The sequence below is a fragment of the Erpetoichthys calabaricus genome, chromosome 8 (assembly GCF_900747795.2).
Source record: "Erpetoichthys calabaricus chromosome 8, fErpCal1.3, whole genome shotgun sequence".
Taxonomy (NCBI): Eukaryota; Metazoa; Chordata; class Cladistia; order Polypteriformes; family Polypteridae; genus Erpetoichthys; species Erpetoichthys calabaricus.
In genome coordinates, this window is record NC_041401.2 from 87,304,001 (window position 1) to 87,324,317 (window position 20,317).

A 20,317-nucleotide genomic window follows, 5' to 3' on the forward strand; every position below is an offset into this window, starting at 1 on the left:
GCACCGACCACCTTACGGCCACAGCTCCGGTCAGCCGCCTCAACAATAGAGGCACGGAACATGGCCCATTCGGACTCAATGTCCCCCACCTCCCTCGGGACGTGGTCGAAGTTCTGCCGGAGATGGGAGTTGAAGCTACTTCTGACAGGGGGCACTGCCAGACGTTTCCCAGCAGACCCTCACAACACGTTTGGGCCTACCAGGCCTGACTGGCATCCTCCCCCACCATCGGAGCCAACTCACCACCAGGTGGTGATCAGTTGACAGTTCCGCCACTCTCTTCACCTGAGTGTCCAAGACATGTGGCCACAAGTCCGACGACACGACTACAAAGTCGATCATTGAACTGAGGCCTAGGGTGTCCTGGTGCCAAGTGCACATATGAACACACCTATGCTTTAACATGGTGTTTGTTATGGACAATCCATGACAAGCACAGAAGTCCAATAACAAAACACCACTTGGGTTCAGATTTGGGGGGCCATTCCTCCCAATCACGCCCTTCCAGGTCTCACTGACATTGCCCATGTGAGCATTGAAGTCTCCCAGCAGTACAAGGGAGTCCCCAGAAGGTATGCCCTCTAGCACCCCCTCCAGGGACTCCAAAAAGGGTGGGTACTCCGAACTGCTGTTCGGTGCATATGCACAAACAACAGTTAGGACCCGTCCCCCCACCCGAAGGCGGAGGGAGGCTACCCCCTCGTCCACTGGGGTAAACCCCAGTGTTCAGGCTCCAAGTCGGGGGGCAATTAAGTATGCCCACACCCGCTCGGCGCCTCTCACCGGGGGCAACTCCACAGTAGTACAGAGTCCAGCCTCTCTCAAGGAGATTGGTTCCAGAGTCCAAGCTGTGCGTCGAGGTGAGCCCGACTATATCTAGCCGGAACCTCTCAACCTCGCGAACAAAGCTCTGTCCCCTACATTGTAGTTTTATTTTGATAAATTTAAACAAGACTTTAGCTAAGTTGGTTTTTAGGGGGATAAAGGGTAATCATTCCCTATTGTCCTTGTGTTGTATAATTCCATTTTTGAGGAACATATCCAGTAGTTGTTACTGCCATGTGTCCGATGATTGCTGGGATAGGCTTCAGCCATCTCACTGTCCTGTTCTGGATAAGTGGGTTAAGAAAATGAATGACTGAGTGGCTATTTAGTAATAAGGAATTTCAAAAAGAATTCAAATGGCACAGAAATCAATGTGGTTTGGGCAGTTAAATGGTTAAAGTTGTCATGGCAGTTAGTACTATGTGTGTCTGAGCTCTAGTCATAGTTTAGTCCTGTGGTATACAGTTTATATTAATTCATCCAGTACTGGTTTTGGGTCAAATAATATATTTAGTTTCCAAAACTTGACTTTGGATATATCACTTAAAGTTTGGAAAACATTTTTTAGCTGGTAGCATTCAAATTTTTAAATTATTTTCTGTTTGTTCCATTACTTTTGAATAAAATGACATATAGCCGAGCTACTTCCATAAGCATATCCTTGCTTTCTCCATTGTCAGTTTTCCATGCTGTAAGGCAGAGAGGTGTGTTGCAAAGTGCTGCCAGTATCAATGCTGATAGCTGAAAACATGGAAAACCTGCTGTGCAAATTCTTGTTAATTTTCTTGTGGAAACTTGGACCAACTTGCAAACTCTCCTAAATTTAAATCACTGTTGTTGTCTCCATGCTGACTACCTTACAGTGTGAAACTTCCAAGGCTTTACAGAAAAGTATTTTTTTATTAGTTTTGTTGTATTTGGTTTTTTTTCTCTGCTTTTTTGCAAATAAGAATTTGGCCTCTTGTCAATAAGCCTTCAATTACTGAACTGAAAAACATTTGATTTAGTGCAGTTTATGTACAGTATTAGAAATTTGGCAAGACCAAAACCCATACAATTTTCCCTGTTGTTTCTCTGCAATTTATTTTAGACTTCTGTAAAGCAAAGACATATGAAGGAGACATTAATAATATACAGTAAGTGGCCACTTTTTTAGGCATATTTATCTAGTTAGGGGTAGAATCTCAATGTTGCTTCCAGAACATTCCTTGAGGATTTCGATCCATGCTTGCTCAATAGCATCGCACAGTTTGTGAAAATGCTACAGCCACACATTAATGCTTAAACCCCTTTTTGTACCTCATCTCAAAGATCCTCTATTGAGGTGACACCTGAGGATTGTGCAGGCTGTTGAACTGAACTGAAGTCACGGGCATATTCATGGAGCTAGCTTCAAATGGTGCTTGTTTTATGAAATGGTTCATTATCATGCTATAAGTTTTAAAAAGGAAAGCCTGCAGTTGTTATGTGATTAACATGGTCAGCCACAATGCTAAGGTACGTTGTGACATTCATATGAAGCTCACTTGGAAGTATGAGGCTTAATATATGCCAGGAAAACATTTTCCATGCCATTATACTATTCTGTTGATTGAAGGAAAGATTTCTTCATGAATTTGAGCTGTTTTTTTTACAAATTTTGACCCAGCCACCCCATTGCATGGCCATTTGAAATGCTTATCACAAATATCTACTATTATGTTTAGTTGAGGGTTTGGGGAAGGGGACAAAAATGTCATTATAAATACTGGAGACTATGCGATTGCCTGAAAACTGACATTTTTGATTTTGGCAACTAACCAAACTCCTGCAATTACTAGTACTCCAGGATTAGGGGGTTGGACACCCCCAAAAGCTACACACCTAGAATTAATACAATGAGGTAGGCATCAGAATGGGATTTTGTTAAGTGTGATGGCAATACGGAACTGCTAAACTACCCAAGAGTATTTTACATCATAACTTAATTCCATTTGAGGTAGCTCTAGAGATGTGTATCAGAAAACTGTTTTGCAGAAAGAGAAACAAAATATAGGTTCACTAAATACAGTGAAATGCAAGAGGTAAATGTTGATTGGTTGGGAGAAGAATACCTACTACTGAGAGACGTCAATGCCTAGGAATAGGTATGTGATCAAATGTGTTTTAAAGTAGATAAAAGGAGTAGCTGTTTCATATAATACAGTAGCAAAAATCCCTATAGTCCTGCGGTGGGTTGGCACCCTGCCCGGGATTGTTTCCTGCCTTGTGCCCTGTGTTGGCTGGGATTGGCTCCAGCAGACCCCCGTGACCCTGTGTTCGGATTCAGCGGGTTGGAAAATGGATGGATGGAAATCCCTATAGTCATCCTCATTGATCCAAAGAAGGATTTGTTTTTATTTGATATGTTTTATATGCCTTATGTTTATTTTTCTTAGCATTAATAACAGTACAGTATAACCTTGGATTGCGAGTAACTTGGTCTACGAGTTGTTTTGCAAGACAAGCTAAAATGTTTAATAAATTTTAACTTGATAAACAAGCAAGGTCTTGCAATACAAGTAGTACATATATGCTTTGTCTGCTGAGTGTCACGTGATCACAGGAGAGCATGGTGCTTCCTCTCTTTCTCTCACTGCGTGATTGTTGGTAATCATCTCCCATTCTCGGTCTCAGTTGGCGTGCCTCACTCATATAGTCAACATCCGTACGAGCGTATAATGTTTACTATAGCATTGTGACCATGTGTGTGTTGTAATGTGTGAGTCCCTGTCTTGCAGCCCAAAACATGAAGCCAAGTCACATTACTTGAGCAACACCAGCTTTATTCAGCTTGAAACAGGAACAGCACGGTTATTTATTGTAGTGGGATCTGCCACTCTCCTATACACAGACACTGCAGTCAGGTGCGGTCATTGCCAGGTTAGTGGCCAAGTAATACTGTGCCCTGCATTTATAATGTTCCTTGTACATGTATCACCCATCAACGGCAGGTGCTTATAGCATGTCAGCGATCTTTTCAGATTCACTTTACGGCGAACTGCTACAGTGCTGGGAGCCTACGGTTGCTTCAGGACACACTTCCGCGTGTCCACCCGTTGGGTGGAACCCCAAAAGAGTTTAGAAACTGTACAGTGCGCAAACCTTTTTTTTTTTTTTATTTTGTATCCAAGTGTAGTGACTCTTCAGGCAAAAGCAACTGTCATTGGATAGGTTCCTTGTTAAAGTCGCAAAAAAAGAAGAATATTCCAGTGAGCTGATATTAGGGATTCCGTTAGTTAGAGTGAAAGTCATCCTACACAATAATCCTCCTCCTCCTCTCTCTCGTCTCCCTCACACCAGCCACGATTCATTTCAAAGGTAAAGTGCAGGTTAATTTGTTTTATGTATTTTTAATTTATATTTTGTATTAATCATTTTTATATGAATAGTTTTGGGTTGTGGAACGAATCATCTGAGTTTCCATTATTTCTTATGGGGAAATTTGCTTTGATATACGGGTGCTTTGGATTACAAGCACGAATCTGGAACGAATTATGCTCGCAATCCAAGGTTCCACTGTATATCTTTGTGGTGTGCCACCTTGTAAAATAAATACTAAACCAATTTCTTAGCTTCAGAATTGGTCAATAGCATGGGAGTAGGTTGAAGTTTTCGACGATGCCACCACATATCATATTTGTAAAGTATTTTAAAACAGTCTGGTAAGTGGCATTTTGCTAAATTGATCAAAATATGTGTTTCTGACATTTATTCTAAAACTGTGGGGGTGACTTATGCAATTTTTTTCAACAAGCCAAATAAAACATGTCAAGTCATATCAAATATCAATACAGCAATGACCGAGTTTTCTAACATTGAACAACTTGTTAATAAAGAGCTTCCGAGTGAACAGACTGTTAACAACATTACACTAAACTACTGAAGTGTCTGTGGGAAAGCAGCAGGAAAGAAAAACTATTGATCAATAGCACACATTGAACTGTATTTTGCACAATGACATTGCACATAGACATACCGTGTTATCAATCAAAAAGTTTTCAAGCAAAAAAAAAAAATGTGTTTGCTGTTTTGTTCACCCCGAATTTTCTAGATCTTGTGAGTTTTTTTTCTTCCTGAAATTAAAATTGATACTGAAGGGCAGACAAATTGCTACCATGTTAGAAATCTGGGAAAAAGTCGCAGGAAGTGCTAGACACAATAACAAAAGATGAGTACAGGTTATATTCCCAGAAATGGAAGAAGCACTGGGACAAGGGTATTACATCTCAAGTGGTGCGTTTTGATAACGATTAAAATGGACTTGTTGTAAGTTGTACGATAAAGGTTTTTTTTGGGACCCCCTCTTTTATATTAAATTGTTTTTTTTAATGTAAACTATTCATTATGTCTATAATGTGTGATTCTTGTGGTCTTATAAAATGTTTCTGGTTTTTGTGTATGCTGTTTGGCAGTAAAGAAGTTAGTTTATTAATTTTTGTATGCCTACAATATTAAAAAAATTGTATTTTTTTTTACCAGAGTAATAAACGGCAGTACACTTATAGAAATCTTTCATTCTTTTGGTAACTTAGATCATTTTAGTTAAATCTATTCAGCCATATGCTCCCACTGAGATACACACGTGTGCATGCACTAATAAACCTTGAAGAAAAGTGTATTATTCTATCTAATGTGTCATGCCCACTCTCTTCGCATCACAGCACTCTGTCAGCTGCTTCAGGGTTTCTGAAGAATGGATGAGGGTCACAAGTGGTGTCCAACTTGCTTGAATAAGCAACAAATTCTTTAGGTTGTTAAATAATGATACTGATTTCTGATAGACTGCAAATATACACAAAAGGCCAGGTCTCTGGAACAGTGAATTTCTGCCACTTCATTAGCTGCTTGTTCAGCTTCGCAGCTTGTCTGGTATTAAATTGTTTTGTGTAAATAATTCTCTTTTTTACTGAAGCTGATTTTCTGAGTTGATTTTAATGTAATATCTTGATTAACTATTTAGGATGGAGCAACTTTTTCTGAAAAAACATAACGAATAGTTGATTAAAGACTCTGTACTTCAGTCCTGTGAAGGATGAGGTATAGATATATTGCTTAGTCAATTACACAGAAAACATCATTGTAAATACAGTGTTTAAAATTGGTAAAAGTATATTTTTGTTTCTTTAATATTTATTATTTAGAAGAACACTTTTCAAATTATAATTTTATTTGAAGGTGGATGGTTGCCCACAGAAGGTAATGGGGTCAGTGAAAAATGTATCATTTTGGAATAAAAGGGGTTAAAGTGGTGTAGAGAGAATCTTTTAGAATCTAGAGTGTCCCGGGAAAGATGCTAAATTCATTAAGATTTTTCTCCTTCATCCTCCACGTTCAGTCCATTTGAAGCACCATTACATCTTTTCAGCTGGCTTCCTGTCCAAATTCTTTTTCTGTTCTGTTTTTCTTGCTCACAAAAGGTGGCTGCACTGGGGGTGTATTTGTTTTGAAATGTTAAGAAGCCACTTGAATTGGGATTGGACTGGGATTTGTGTAATGTTTCTACAACATACATTGGTTATTTAGGGGCCTAAGTCTTAATATGGCCCCTCATTGATTGAATACAAAGCCAGCATTTCACAGTATTAATGAAACACAGAGAAACGAGTTAATGATCTAAACCCTCTGAGTCATTGTTGTATACCATTCCCATTATGAACATAATGCCTTTATTTATTGGTTTTTCTTTTGTATTTCCTCCTTTATTTTTGTCATTCCTTTTCACTTGATTTTCATGGACATGTTTTAGAACATTCAGAGTATGAACATAAAGGCACATTCAGAAAAAGGTTTTCACAGAAATCATTAAAAGCCTTCTCTCCGAAGAACATCTGGGTCCATAAAATTGATCTTGCTGTGTGTTGAGTATTATATGTTAGACTTTAGATTTAAAACTAACCAACATTGTCACTTGCACTTTATTAATCTGAATTTATATTACTGCAGACCAGTGTTTTTAAAGAAAAAGAAAGTACTTACTGCTACAATATAAAAACATAGTCCATTATTATCATGTTCACTTATGGATCACACACATCTTTTCCTTAGGCCTATTTTGGAGTTAGCTGTTGCAAATTAAGTTTTAAATGTGATGAACGAGTGTTCTCTAAATTGTAAGTTTTAAGTAGCTAATTATATTTAATCACAAGCTTAATTAAATTATGCCAGAGCTTTAGAGTTTTATATTGGCTTTGGTGTTATAGTCAGAGAAGCCAATGCTCTGCAACAGAGACATCATTTCAACATTCCACATTGCTGTTTATAGTTGTAACCTTAATTTTCATTGAATTACACTATATAGCTGTTACTGATGATTGATCCAATTGAGCACAATTGTGCACTTTTTACTTTCCTTTACAGGTGAGGAATATTACCATGTATCTTGGTATTTCTTATGTGCTTCACAATTTTCTGAATTATGTAGTAATGCTTATAAAACATATATTTATTGCTATTATTCTTAATTGCTACTCATTTACTGAGGGATATCAAAGAATAATAGACAGTTAACAAGGCCAAGTACGGTTTATTATAATTTACAGTGTGTCTCTTTTCACTTGAATACAATGCTTGGAAAAATGCAAAAGCCAGTACAGCATATTTTGCTCTTGTCTTTAAATACTTCCATAAAATTAGATGAAAATGGAAAAAAATGTACATAATTCCGTATAACAGTTTCCTGTATGCAAATTCTTTGACGAAACAGTATTTAACTCAAGAATGCTTTTTATGTTTTAGGTCTAATAATGTATGCAAAGAAAATCAAAATTAAAAATTTGTTTAAAATCAATGTAAAATACTTCCCTTTGTTGACAGCTTTTGTGTAGATTTTTTTAAAAATGTTGCTTTTTAGCAATGAATTAATCTTGCAGTTCGTTGAGGATGCTTTATTTCTGGAGGTTTCCTGATGCTTTTCATACCATGATTTTATTTGTAATTTGAAAAAATAGGAATATAGAAAGTTTTTTTTTAAATATATATATATGTTTCCCAGTGGTGTATAGTTTTGTGGCTGAAAAAGAATACTTTAATATGTGCAGTTTATTCTCTTACCTTTTTGTATTTTCTTACTTTTCTACGGAAACACGATATTTATAGATAGATAGATGCATTATACATGTATCATCCCATAACTTTTATTTTTAAGCTAGCATCAAATGTCCTGTTCACATTTAAAAATGATTACCTACTTTAAATTGCACACCTTACAGATCAATTTAATTCAAGTTGCAAATGACTCAAAATATGCATTTTAAAACTGAGTAGGCGTCCAACTCAAAATCCCAAATCAGGGGTTTTGTATGTCTGCTGCAGTAAACCAGAGAAGATTGTGGATAGAATTTACCAATTATATTGACAGCAATGGTAACGCTTATGTTTGATATTAAAATCAGTTTTCACCCTTTTTCAATTAGAATTCCTAAGCTATTATTTTATGTATTGATAACATCTTCAAAATCATTTTATCCAGTTCAGGGTCATGAGTGGGACTGATCCTATCCCTGCAGCTGCGAATGCAAGGCAGGAAACTGCCCTAGATAGGACACCAGTCTATTGCAGGGCTCACTAACGCAAACAATCAGGGGCAATTTGGAATTGTCAGTTAACCTAGTCAGCATATTTGGAGTAGTGGGAGGCAAACAGAAGTACCTATGGGAAAATCCATACAGACACAGGGAGATTGAATAAATTTCCCAAAGGCAACTGTCCATAGGATTCGATTTCAGAATGTTGGGTATGGGAGGTGGCACCACTCTGCCACCTTTTGTATGTCTTGATTTATAAACATGTTGTCGTTCAATAGTTCTTCAGTAATGCTGAATGAGAAAAAATATTCTTAACATTTATGGGCATTTACACAACATTTACAGTAAATAAAATTTAAAGTAAGAATTGCCTAAAACAAAACCAAATACAGTAAGTGCAAGCACAATATTGTGTAATCAGATGTCATTTTTAAAATATGAGCTAATTTCATTATCCATATAAATTATGTAATTATTTCAGGAAATGAGACTTTAAAGGGTAACCTTGTGTTTAAAATGCCAAATCTTTGTTACACAATGAGATGTCAATGTACAGAACATCTGATATTTGTTTGTCATTAAAGCTTTTAATTAATTCCTATACTACAACATTTACTTAATAATTCTTATTTACGATATTTTACCAGCTTTTACTGGTGGGTCAAGCTCCATGTTGGCAGCTTTTTATATTTCAGAGTTGTAATCGGTATTTGTTTGCTGATGTTTGCTGATTTGTTTGCTTAGGTTTATTCAGCTGTTATGCCCTAACAAATGCAATCAATATGTCCAGAGTGGTGTTGGACTTTTTTTTCTTTTTTAGCAAGTTTCAGTAGTTTTTGATTTTCAGTACAACACAGATATGTTTGTTGTTTCTTTTAAATAAATATTTTAGAACCTTCAAAGCCAAGAATATTGCTTTGGCGTGAGAGATGTTAAATGCTGAAACAGTAACCAGTGTGAAACAGTTTTGCATATTGCTGCCGAATCTGAATATGTATGTTTTTTTTTTTACATGATTGATAACACATGTGCAATTTGTGTTGGTTTTTGTTATTGGGTATATATGAATTTCATTTGCTTTCTACAAATTTGTTAAAAGTGGAAAAGCCTTAGATTTAAAAGAAAATTCTATTAATACTATAATTTATTTTTAACACAAAAATGTAGTAAACGTTGTAGTAAAACCTTAGTTTCTCCTTTTTTTGTATGATGGCAGTTAAAGTTGGCTTATGTGGTTGATTACCACACTAAGCCATTATTGCATGGTATTTTGAGATAATTAATTCCAATCCTGGCTGTGCTTACAAAACGAAACTCCACTTTTAAGATGTGCATTTCACTTTTTGAACTATATTTATGTCATTTGTAAGAATGATGCATTTAACCTAAAATATAACTGAAAAAACATTCTTTGTGAGACAAATTTGCATTAAATCATGCAACCCAAGCAATTTAATTATTATACTATGCAGTAACATTTTATTTGACATTGAAAATTATTGTAATAGTAGTATAAACAATAAAAGCTTGACAATAAAAGCAAAAAACACAGTATATATGCATATATTACCTGACCTTGTATAAAGCTCTTTTTTAGTGTTTAATGCACAAGATTTAGTAAATAGGTAAATACAGTAATTCTTTCATTAAAAAAGTAAAACTGAAAATGAAAATCTCTTTGGAGAGAATGTGTATCTATTTTTGAAGAGATTTTCCTTATTTTTTCAGGATAAAAAATTGACTCAGGTCCTTCTATAATAAAATTGTATGACATACCCAGACCTGTGTTATTTTGCAGGTGGTGCATGCTCTCTGTTATAATCTTGTGAATTTAAAATCTCAAAAAAAAATGACAAGCCTCAGAAACAAAAGCCAGACCTGCACTCTACCATAGGTCTACAACAAGAGAGTAGGCCTCACCACTTTATGCAGCCTAGCCCCAAACTGAAGAGTCAGGCTTGCAGCCTACACAGCCCCAAACATGTTTGAAAGGGAGGGTTGACAAACTGTAAAACCTCTTCCAAGAAGTCAAAACAAAGTTCCATTAATAATCAAAGACTTACTATTATAAAAACTCAAACATTTTCCAAAGAAAAGGAAGGTTGGAGCAACAAACAAATGTAGCAAAGCAAACACAAACAAATTCAAAAACCTGAAACAGCACCTTAATGTGAGAGCAGGGTTCAAAAACCAGAATGAAAGTACAAAAAAAAAAAGGACAGGAGTATAAACTTTGTGAATTTCCCCTTGGGATTAATAAAGTATCTATCTATCTATCTATCTATCTATCTATCTATCTATCTATCTATCTATCTATCTATCTATCTATCTATCTATCTGTCTGTCTGTCTGTCTGTCTGTCTGTCTGTCTGTCTGTCTGTCTGTCTGTCTGTCTGTCTGTCTGTCTGTCTGTCTGTCTGTCTGTCTGTCTAATGCTGAAGTAACCATTTCTTATAGTGCTTCAGCTTAAGTAGCACTAGAGGCGGCTCCCCAGCTGTGGTCTCAGATGGTCTAACTTTAAGTGCTCAAGGCATTCAACATGCAGAATAAATTATATTAACATAATACAGTACTTTAAACAAAGTACATATTTTGAAGTACATAAAAAAGAAAGAAAAAATTCAACCATTAACAATATTTCCTAAACAGAATTTAAATACAACAAAATGATCAAATTCAAAGAGGGCAAAATTGACAGACTGACTGAAGCACTCACTTACACTATTTCCTGTTTAGCTAAAAAGCTGAAATTTGACTGGGTGGTACACCTTGATCAGTAGTTATCTACGAAGAAAGGATCTTTTCAGTATGTCAATATTTACAGGTAAATAACATCATCCATAATAGAAAAACTAAATAGAGTACCCAGAAATCTCAAAAATGCCTTGACAGATTTGATTGAAACTGTACAAAAATGAAAATAATCAGATTTTTTTAAAAATTATTTGTTGATATTTGTCATTAACAATGTTATAGCAAATTGGACATCTGTTTTGCCACAGTGCTGTCAGGGATCACATGGAGAAATGGAGCATGTGCTGGTTCATGTAAATGAAGACCGTCTCTAGAAGCAAAGTGAAAGGAGAAAAGTTTGATGAAACTCTAAGAAGACATGTTTAGCAAGTGCTTGCCAGGTGCCGTGGGTTTTAGCGTAGTCAATTTTGTGCAACTGACCCATTTTGACCTTTTCACATTTTTTGACGACCCACAGACAGCATTTAAAGAGTGGAAGGGTGACTCCCTTTGTGAATCGAGCGTGATTAAAAGGGTGTGTGGAGAAGGAGAAATAATTACACTGCTTTTTTTTGTGTCAGAGCATAGCCTCGCTTTTCAAAAAGTCAACACTTTTGTTCACCTGCATATTGTGATTTATGTTCGCAGTACCAATTAACAATCAGTGTTAAGTGCTTCTTGAAGTTAAAAAAAAAAAAATGAAATAAAAAGAGTAACAGAAAAAATTTCAAATGACCTGATGGAGCAAAGTGACAACTGAACAGAATGCAGTACTATTTTTTTCTATAGCTGATTGAGATGCTGTTTTTCAGAATGTGGTAAGAGAACAGGGCAGTGCTTTTGAGTGAGGAAAAAGTAATTAGTAACTTTTGTTTGGTAGACATTTATTCAAGCCCACTGTATACTGAGGCAGTACTAACTTTACGATTTGATGCTAATGAACAGTCGCAATTTTTAGCAGTTTTTATCTTTGAATGAATAAACTTTCAATCACCATTCATTTAAATACTACTATTGGTGATGGCCTTTAATATGGAGACCTGCTGCAGTCTCTTTCACACCAACACCTCCAAAGACTGTCTGTAGCATGTTCAGTGGTAAACTAATAACATTAGCTCCTGGTAAAAAAAAAATATATATATATATATATATATATATATATATATATATATATATATATATAAATATTGTAGTCATATAGTACTTCTGATACATTCAATTAACTAAGCATACTATAACTGAGGTCCACTGACTTAGAAAATTTACTGTGTAAAGGTGGGTAATACAGCTAGTTCATTAATAAATATAAAATGGTAAATGTGTGACTTATACAGTTTGATTAATAATGAATGTACAGATACATTATTAATCACCCTCATAATATTGATTACATTTTTTTTGTAATTTTTATCCTTTTAAAACAAATTGCTTACATTAATTTAATGTGATTGGTTATTCTTTTGTCCATATGTAAAGGTAAAAAGTACTTTTCTGTCTTACAGGCAAGTTAAATAGCCAAGAAATGTTTAACAACATCACAAACAGTAACATGGGAAATCCTCGTCTCTCTCCTCTGCCCACTCTCACCAATGTAGGGCCATTGGCACAGATCAAACAGCCAATGACTCTTGGCACCATTACAAAACGGACAGGGTAAGTGTATTACCTCACATTCTGATGTGTTGTTCATCAAGGAAAACTCATTAATATTGTTTCAGGCATGGCAGGGTTGGTTTTATGTACTGCATTGAGTTTGCAAATTTTTTCTTAAAAGTTACCTGTGATTGAAGAAATATGTGATGTTTAGGCATATTATGTGCAGTTTTTGCAGAAAATGGTATAACTAGATTCGTATTAATTGGAAATGTGGTTATAATGCTGTTAAGACATTTATTTTTTATAGAGGTGAATTTCTTCAGAATTGAGGGTGTTATGTTTTTAAAATATTGAAATATACACTGTTTTGTCTCTTTGTTCATTCATGTGGGAGGCCTGTTTCAGAAGTTATCACCTATATGCAAATGCATTCTAATTCTGGCCTGTGAGTCTATACTTGAATTGACAGTTCAATAACACTAGTTACTTTCAAGGGGCTCACAGAAATTTTGGTTCTTGGCTTCAATTCTATAGCTTTTATGTGTTGTTTTCTTTTTGTTAAATGTGTATATACCTAACCATTAAACTCCCAAACACTGACAATGGAACATCCACATTATCTCACTTCCTGATGTGTACCATCTGCAATATTTGAAACCCTGATTCCAAAAAGAGTCAGAAGGGCACTTATATATGCCATGATCAAGAATTATTTTACTGGCTCTAGAAGATGAAATGGGATGTACAGACATTTAAACAGATGTAGTCATACCTGTATGAGTCCTGCATTTAAATCTCCTTCAGGCAGCAGTTCCCAGATGCTCTACCTGTAACCACTGGCACAAGTACTTGTAAGTACATAGGGTGATTCATAATCTTTGCCTTGGATTAATAGTCAAAAGCATTTTTATTAATTAGAAAAGTACCTTAAGCATTTAATTAAAATGTTTAAAAAATTTTAAATATTTTGCATAAAGACATGTTAGTAATGATAACTCTGTTTGAAGGAACAGATTCTTAAAAATGTATAATTACATGCTGGGAAATTTTCCATTTTAGTCTTTGTATGTCAGATTATATGGTGCTTATTGATTTGGAGAAGGCTTATGACAGAGTGCCATGTCAATACGTCTGGAGGTGCATGAAAGAGAAGTGAGGACCAGAGAAGTATTTGAAGATTTTCCAGAATATGTATGAGAGAGTGAGAACTTGGATTAAATGCAATATTGGGGTAACATGCAAGATCCCAGTTAGATAGGTCTGCATAAGGGATCTTTTTTAAGTCCTTACCCCATTGATCTGGTTATGGATGCGTTGAGTCATGGGATAAAAGACCAATCCCCCTGGTGCATGCTTTTTTCTGATGTCATTGTGTTGTGTTGCACTAGAAAAGAGGAAGAGAAAAGGAATTTGGAAGGATGGAGAAGACATTTGAAAGATAGAGGATTGAAGATAAATAGGAAGAAGACAGAATATATGAGGTTTAATTATGAAGTTAGCCTGCAGGGGGAGCTATTGAAAAGAGAGGACACATTCAAATATCTAGGATCAGTGGGTAGCCAAAGATGGAAAATTAGATAGATAGATAGATGCAGAGATAACCCGTAGAGTGCAGTGTGGATGGAACAATTGGAAGAAGATATCAGGAGTATTGTATGATCAAACAATTAAGGTGAAGGTTAAAGGTACATTTTTTGAGACAGTGGTAAGACCAGTAATGATGTATGGAACTGAGACATGGACTGTAAAGTGCGAGCAGGAGAAGACGTGAGAGAAATGTGGCAAAAATGAGAATGTTGAGATGGATGTGTGGAGTTACAAAAAAAGGACAAAAATGAGAAATGAGACAATCAGGGGTACAACAAAATTGGGAAAAACATCTAAGAAAGTACAGGAAAGTAGGTAGAAGTGGTATTTATATGTAATGAGGAAAGACAATGAATATCTGTGCAAATATTGGGAATGGAAATACAGGGGAAGAGAAACAAAGGGAGGCCAAAGCGGAGGTGGGTAAAGTGAAAGAAAATCTGATGGAAAAGGGCTTGACTGGCGAGGAGATGCAGGACTGAGCTGTTTGGAGAAGGTTGAACAAGCACATTGACACCACAGAGAAGTGGGAAAAGGGGAAGAGAAAGAAAAAGAAGAAGATCATTTCATCCAGTTCTTGGTCAGAATCCCATCATGGTGCTCAGAAACCAACCTTGAATGGAGCACTAAAGTCAGTTCATACACACAACCACAAACACACAGGGGTAATTTTGAATTGATAGTCAACATGGTAAACATTTCTTTAGGATGTTGGAGAAAACTTGACTTGGTTGGGGAAAAACCTTGAATAGACTAATAAGGATTGTGAGCCACACTCTAAAAGTGCTGGATTTGAAACCAGGACAATGAATTTGTGAGAAAGCAATGCAAATCACTGCATCACCATGTCTGAATAATGCTTAACTTCTTTGCAGATAAAGTGTTCTTGTAATATTTACAAAACTGAACAAGTTGGCAATGTTATAGTGCATTAAAACTTATGTGAAATACACTTGTGAGATTAGTTTACTTCTTATCTATCTTAATATTTACAGATTCCCATCACCTATCAAGTACTTCTTGATCTACTTTTATGCATGTGAAGCATGGTCTAACTGAATATTAGTATAATTTGCAAAGACAGAAAGTACTGTTTGTTGGTGTGAAATCCATGTTCTTACTTGCTTACATATAGTAAATAAACAAAAAAACACATTCCTTTTAGCGTACCTAGAAATATCCATTTAAAATGTCCATACAGTGCAGAAAGAATATCTGAATATATGCACACTGTATGCAGTGCCTAAAAGTACTGCATTTGTGAATGGACATGTTAATATTTCTGCAAGACAAAAGAAATTGTACATCACCAGTGGACAGATAATCACAGAAGGAACTATGTGATTAGTTTACAGAAACACTGTCATTATATTCCTAGACAGGTTAGTGGAAAAATATATTTTGTTCTGGAAGAATCTTTACTGCTTACAAACAATGGTGTCTTGCATGACTTACTAGTTCCTCTCTGCCAACTGCAATGTAGTTTTCACTTAAGTGTCTTAATTTAAATCAGGCCACCTTTGATGGGTTATGTACCAACTTTTCACTTGAAACTAAATGTAATTCAGTTTAGTCAAACCTCTAACATTTTCTCTCTCTCTCTTCATTTTTATCCTTTATTTTTCTTTTTTTCTCTTAGTCACTTTTTATGTTTTACCTTTTGGGTTGTCTTTCACATATTTTGTGTTACTGGTAATTTGGAAAATATCTGTCAAAATGACATTTGTAGCTGAAGTAAGTCATTTTTGTCCATGTTGCCATTATTGCTGTTGTTAATATTACTATTACTACTTGATCTACAGTGTTTATAATTTTCGGTGCTGAAAAAAGCTTAATAACCATGTCAGTTATTGTGAGCATTTGAAGTATCTGATGGCACCATTTATTGATTACCTTAAGGAAGGAACTTTTTAATTTGATACAAACTTTTTTTATAATCCCACACTTCATTGTTAGCAATGTCTAACATTGAATTAAGCTGTTAGGCCCTGTTCACATGGACATCTGAGTGTTTTTCTGCCGTATGTAGCATCAAGTGAGCACGTATTGAATGGCAAGCGTTTTTCTGTTCGTTGCAGAGAATCAGACCATCTACATGGGCTTTCATCACTTGCGTTCAGCAGATACGCATTCGGATGGCATCAAAAAAAGTTGCATGCAGCCTTTTCTTGGCATCAATTTCTGCCAAAATCCAATGACCACAAAGAAAACACCTGTATTGCATTTACTTGCCGCTCATTTCACATTCTGGAAGACCAGATATGTCCCATATTATATACTTGTATTGTATAAACTTGTATTTTTTACTAAAATATTTTTAAACAGATCCTTCCAAAAAATCAGTGCACATCTTAAACATGAAATGCATTCACATGGAACTGAGCTTTTGAATTGAAGACAGGACTGTTGACCAATAAATATCCAAAGTTTTTTTTAGTTATGGATATGTGTCAGTAGATCAGTGAACTATAACTATTGTTCTCACATTAAAAAAAAATCTCTTTTTTTATTTATTTTTTTTTTTTTTTTACTAAGTAGGGTCATGGTTGTACAGGGGTTGCCACTGCTACTTTACTGCACTAGGAAATTGAGTTTAAATCTTGGCCTGTTAATGTATGTTTGAGATTTGCATGTTCCCCTATGTCTCTGGGTACTCCAATTTTACCACCACATCCCAAAGACATGTGTATTAGATAAGCTGGAAAATCTTAATTGGCAAAGTAGGAATGAGAGTGTGGTTGAGTGTGCATTTTGACAGACTGATGGCTAGTTTTTGATTCTGGTTGAATAAGCTGTAATTTTGTGAGCCCCTGTATTGGAACAAATAGGTACAGAATATGGGAGGATAGATTTTTTAACAAATACTGAAGTAAGTGCTTTCTGTATGCACATATTGTACTTCTTTCCAACTTTTAGGCATATATGAATGTAGGTTTTACTTAATAATAATGGATTTCCATCTATTTCTGTGTATTTTTTCCCTTTTCATGAAGACCCTACCTCTTTGGGGCAGGATGTTTTTCGATAAAAACTCCATGGTGAGTTCTCAGTTCTCTCCCGCATGCCTTGCCTTATAATAATTTTTCTAACATTTTGCATTCCTTTTTCTTTTTATCCATTGCTTACTGATTATAAGATTTGGGCACCATATAATCATTACAAAGGGTGTTTTACTCATTTCAGTCCACTTCATGCCATAGCACATATGTGATCTTTATGTATTCTTCCTAATGAGAAGATTTCGCTGAAGAAGGTTTGGTACTCACTTAGCATTTTGACATACATCTGTAAATACTAGAGCTTTTTTGTACTTCTTTATGTAATATTATAATCAAAATTACAAATCAGTAAAATGCAAAAAAGAGTAAAAGTTATATAGAATGTTATTTTAAAACAAAATTAAAGCCTAAATGGTAATGGCATCATTTGGTATTACATAGCATTTTTAATCACAGCTATTCTGTATGTTGCATAAGTAACCAAAAATAGAGAAAATTATCTAAATAAAGTAAAAAAAGATTTTCAAATTACTTGATATTAAACAAACAGTAGACTATAATACAGGAAATTCTCTTTCAAGTCTTAAACTGCTAAATCCTTGCATGTATTAAAGCATCCTTCCCTGTGAGGCACAAATTAGGTAAATGCATGCTCACATATACACATGTGTAACTTTGCTTTGGATTATACTTACGTAATTGCATAGTTTCCTTTCCACTTAATCAAATGATAAACATTAGTATCACATATAATGAAGACAAATAATGTGTGTTAATTTCATAGTATTCTAAAGTTGTAATGTTCTTTAAGTTTATTTATGATACACAATCATGCATGATTTCTTACACCATGTCTTTTATGTAACCCCAAAAAGCCTAACTTTGCAAATGTTTCACTCCCTTTTATAACTGATTTTATTTTATTGTATATAATTTTATTTGTCTTGGCAATAATCTGTGAGTATACACTTCAATAATTCCATGCCGTTTTATTTTTGACATGTGGGCTATGCGTATTCTCTTAGTTCCTGTTTAATAGGTATCTTTCACTTTAATGACAATATCAGATGTCCTTGAATATGTTGTGTGAAATGAAACACTTGTCCAGAATTAATATTTGGGCTGAAAAAGTTGAAAAATCATTTGTAGTGTGGAAGAGGCTTGAGTCTCTGAGAAAAAGAGAATGCTATTGTTCACCATATATCAAATCAGTTACTTTTTGATTCATTATTTCTTTCCTTTTCCATATGCTGCCCCCAAACACAACTTCTTTCACTTAATAAATAAAACTGCTATTTAGATATGTGGCAGGTCCCTTCTTGTGAAAGGACTTGAAGTTATCAGTGTTAACAGCAATGCTGTTATTTTGAATCATAGAAAAATTATTTTGTTAGCAAGTAATGAAAAACATTTTTTGGGAAACTTTTTCACTGCATCTATAATGCTGTTTAAAAAATTGCTTCTGTACATTTGATGTTTTACCAGATTGGGGGAGAAACATATTATTAAATTAATGAACTTGTATTCATTCAATTGTCGCACTGTACACTTCATTCAGTAATGCTCAGATTTAACAGGCTTAGTGAATCAGACCAAACCCAACAATTTCTCTTTCGTATCATTATACTTCTATAATGGCTTGCGGTGCCTTTATCTTATAAGCAGATTTTTAAAATGTGTGCTTGTTTCAGTACTATGTTTGTATATGTATATGTGTGTGTATTTACACAAAAATATTACATACAGTATGTTGCTTTAGTGTCTTTTCTACTTGAACACTGAGCCCATCCAGCTAGCCTTGTTAGCTACTAGCCAAGTTGACCTAGTATCTTGTCTATTCTCATTTTAAGGATAGCAAGATATCTGTACTGATTAAGTGGCTAGTAAAAGGGTGGTGGATTTAGTATGCAGTTGTCTTGTAGAAATCTGAAAATATGGCTTAGGTCTTACTATGTCTTTGCCTAAATAGAAAATATTGTATTCCCTTAGTCTGTTTAAGTGAACCATTTTGTTTTACTGCTATTCTGCATGTTAGCTGACATCCTCACTTTCTGTAACTCACAGCTAATTATTACTAGCCTATTTGGGGTCTCTTTTATCTTACCTCTTTGTGTTATATGATTTATAACATAGAACACCCAGAGACCAAAAACATTTCAATATTCTGAGATTGCTGAATTACCCTGACTCTGTTCCCCTGCCCCAACAAGAATAAGTTCCCTGTATATTAAACATTTACAATCTGTCCATGCCACAAGAAGTACAAAAGAAATATTAAAGCTCTCACCTAGTCTGTTTAGCCATATTTAATGAAGTTGATTATTGGACCTAAACTGTACTTTATGCAACCCAATTTTCCCAGACTTAGATATTTACAACGTGTACTGTTTTTTTCTTCTGTCCATTCATATTGGCAAAATACAGAACCATTCATATAAAACAGAAACTAATTTAATTTTTTTTAATGAAAACCAGCAGCCAATTTGGTTACCAGTACTGAGTTATGGAATTCTTTAGGATGACTTTGTATTTAAATGTCGTGTGCACAGGGCTTAATATTAAATTGTGGTTGTCTGGCAGGCATGTGCTGAATCAGTCCTTTCTGCAAATACAAAACCACAATGTGTTTCAATTGAAAAAAATAAATAAATACATTTTAGAGTCTGAAGACTTGAAAGCTGTATACAGCATAGTAAAGTTGCAAAGAGTTTTATCCATGGGCTGTACCTCTTGAGAATCTTTGCACAATATACCAATATAAATAAATGTGACTTATAAAAATAATCCATAAGAAAAAAATGATACATGTAAAAAAAATTCTGACAACTTTATTCATGAAAAGTGATACTGGGGTAAATGTTATTACAATAAAACATTTATTATTAAACATTTATTTAAAACAATGTTTTTTTCTCTTCTGATTATACACTAATATCCAGCCCTTTGAATTCTAATGTATTTTCCAGAACTCACAGAAATAGGTTGATCTCAAAAATAAAGTGTTTGAAGATCTGAGGTCAAAAAAATATGCAA

The 20,317-nt window shown here is 34.9% G+C and overlaps 1 protein-coding gene across 3 annotated transcripts in view; it reads left to right on the forward strand.

The window, feature by feature from the left end:
• bcas3 (BCAS3 microtubule associated cell migration factor) overlaps positions 1-20,317 on the forward strand; it is an 830,699-nt gene that overhangs the window by 423,288 nt on the left and 387,094 nt on the right. For 2 of the 3 annotated variants that reach the window (XM_028807048.2, XM_028807049.2), the window contains exons 16-17: positions 12,605-12,755; positions 17,279-17,323. In XM_028807048.2, the coding sequence (XP_028662881.1) occupies positions 12,605-12,755; positions 17,279-17,323 (196 nt within the window). The remainder of the gene's footprint in view (positions 1-12,604; positions 12,756-17,278; positions 17,324-20,317) is intronic. The other variant, XM_028807050.2, reaches the window with a different exon arrangement.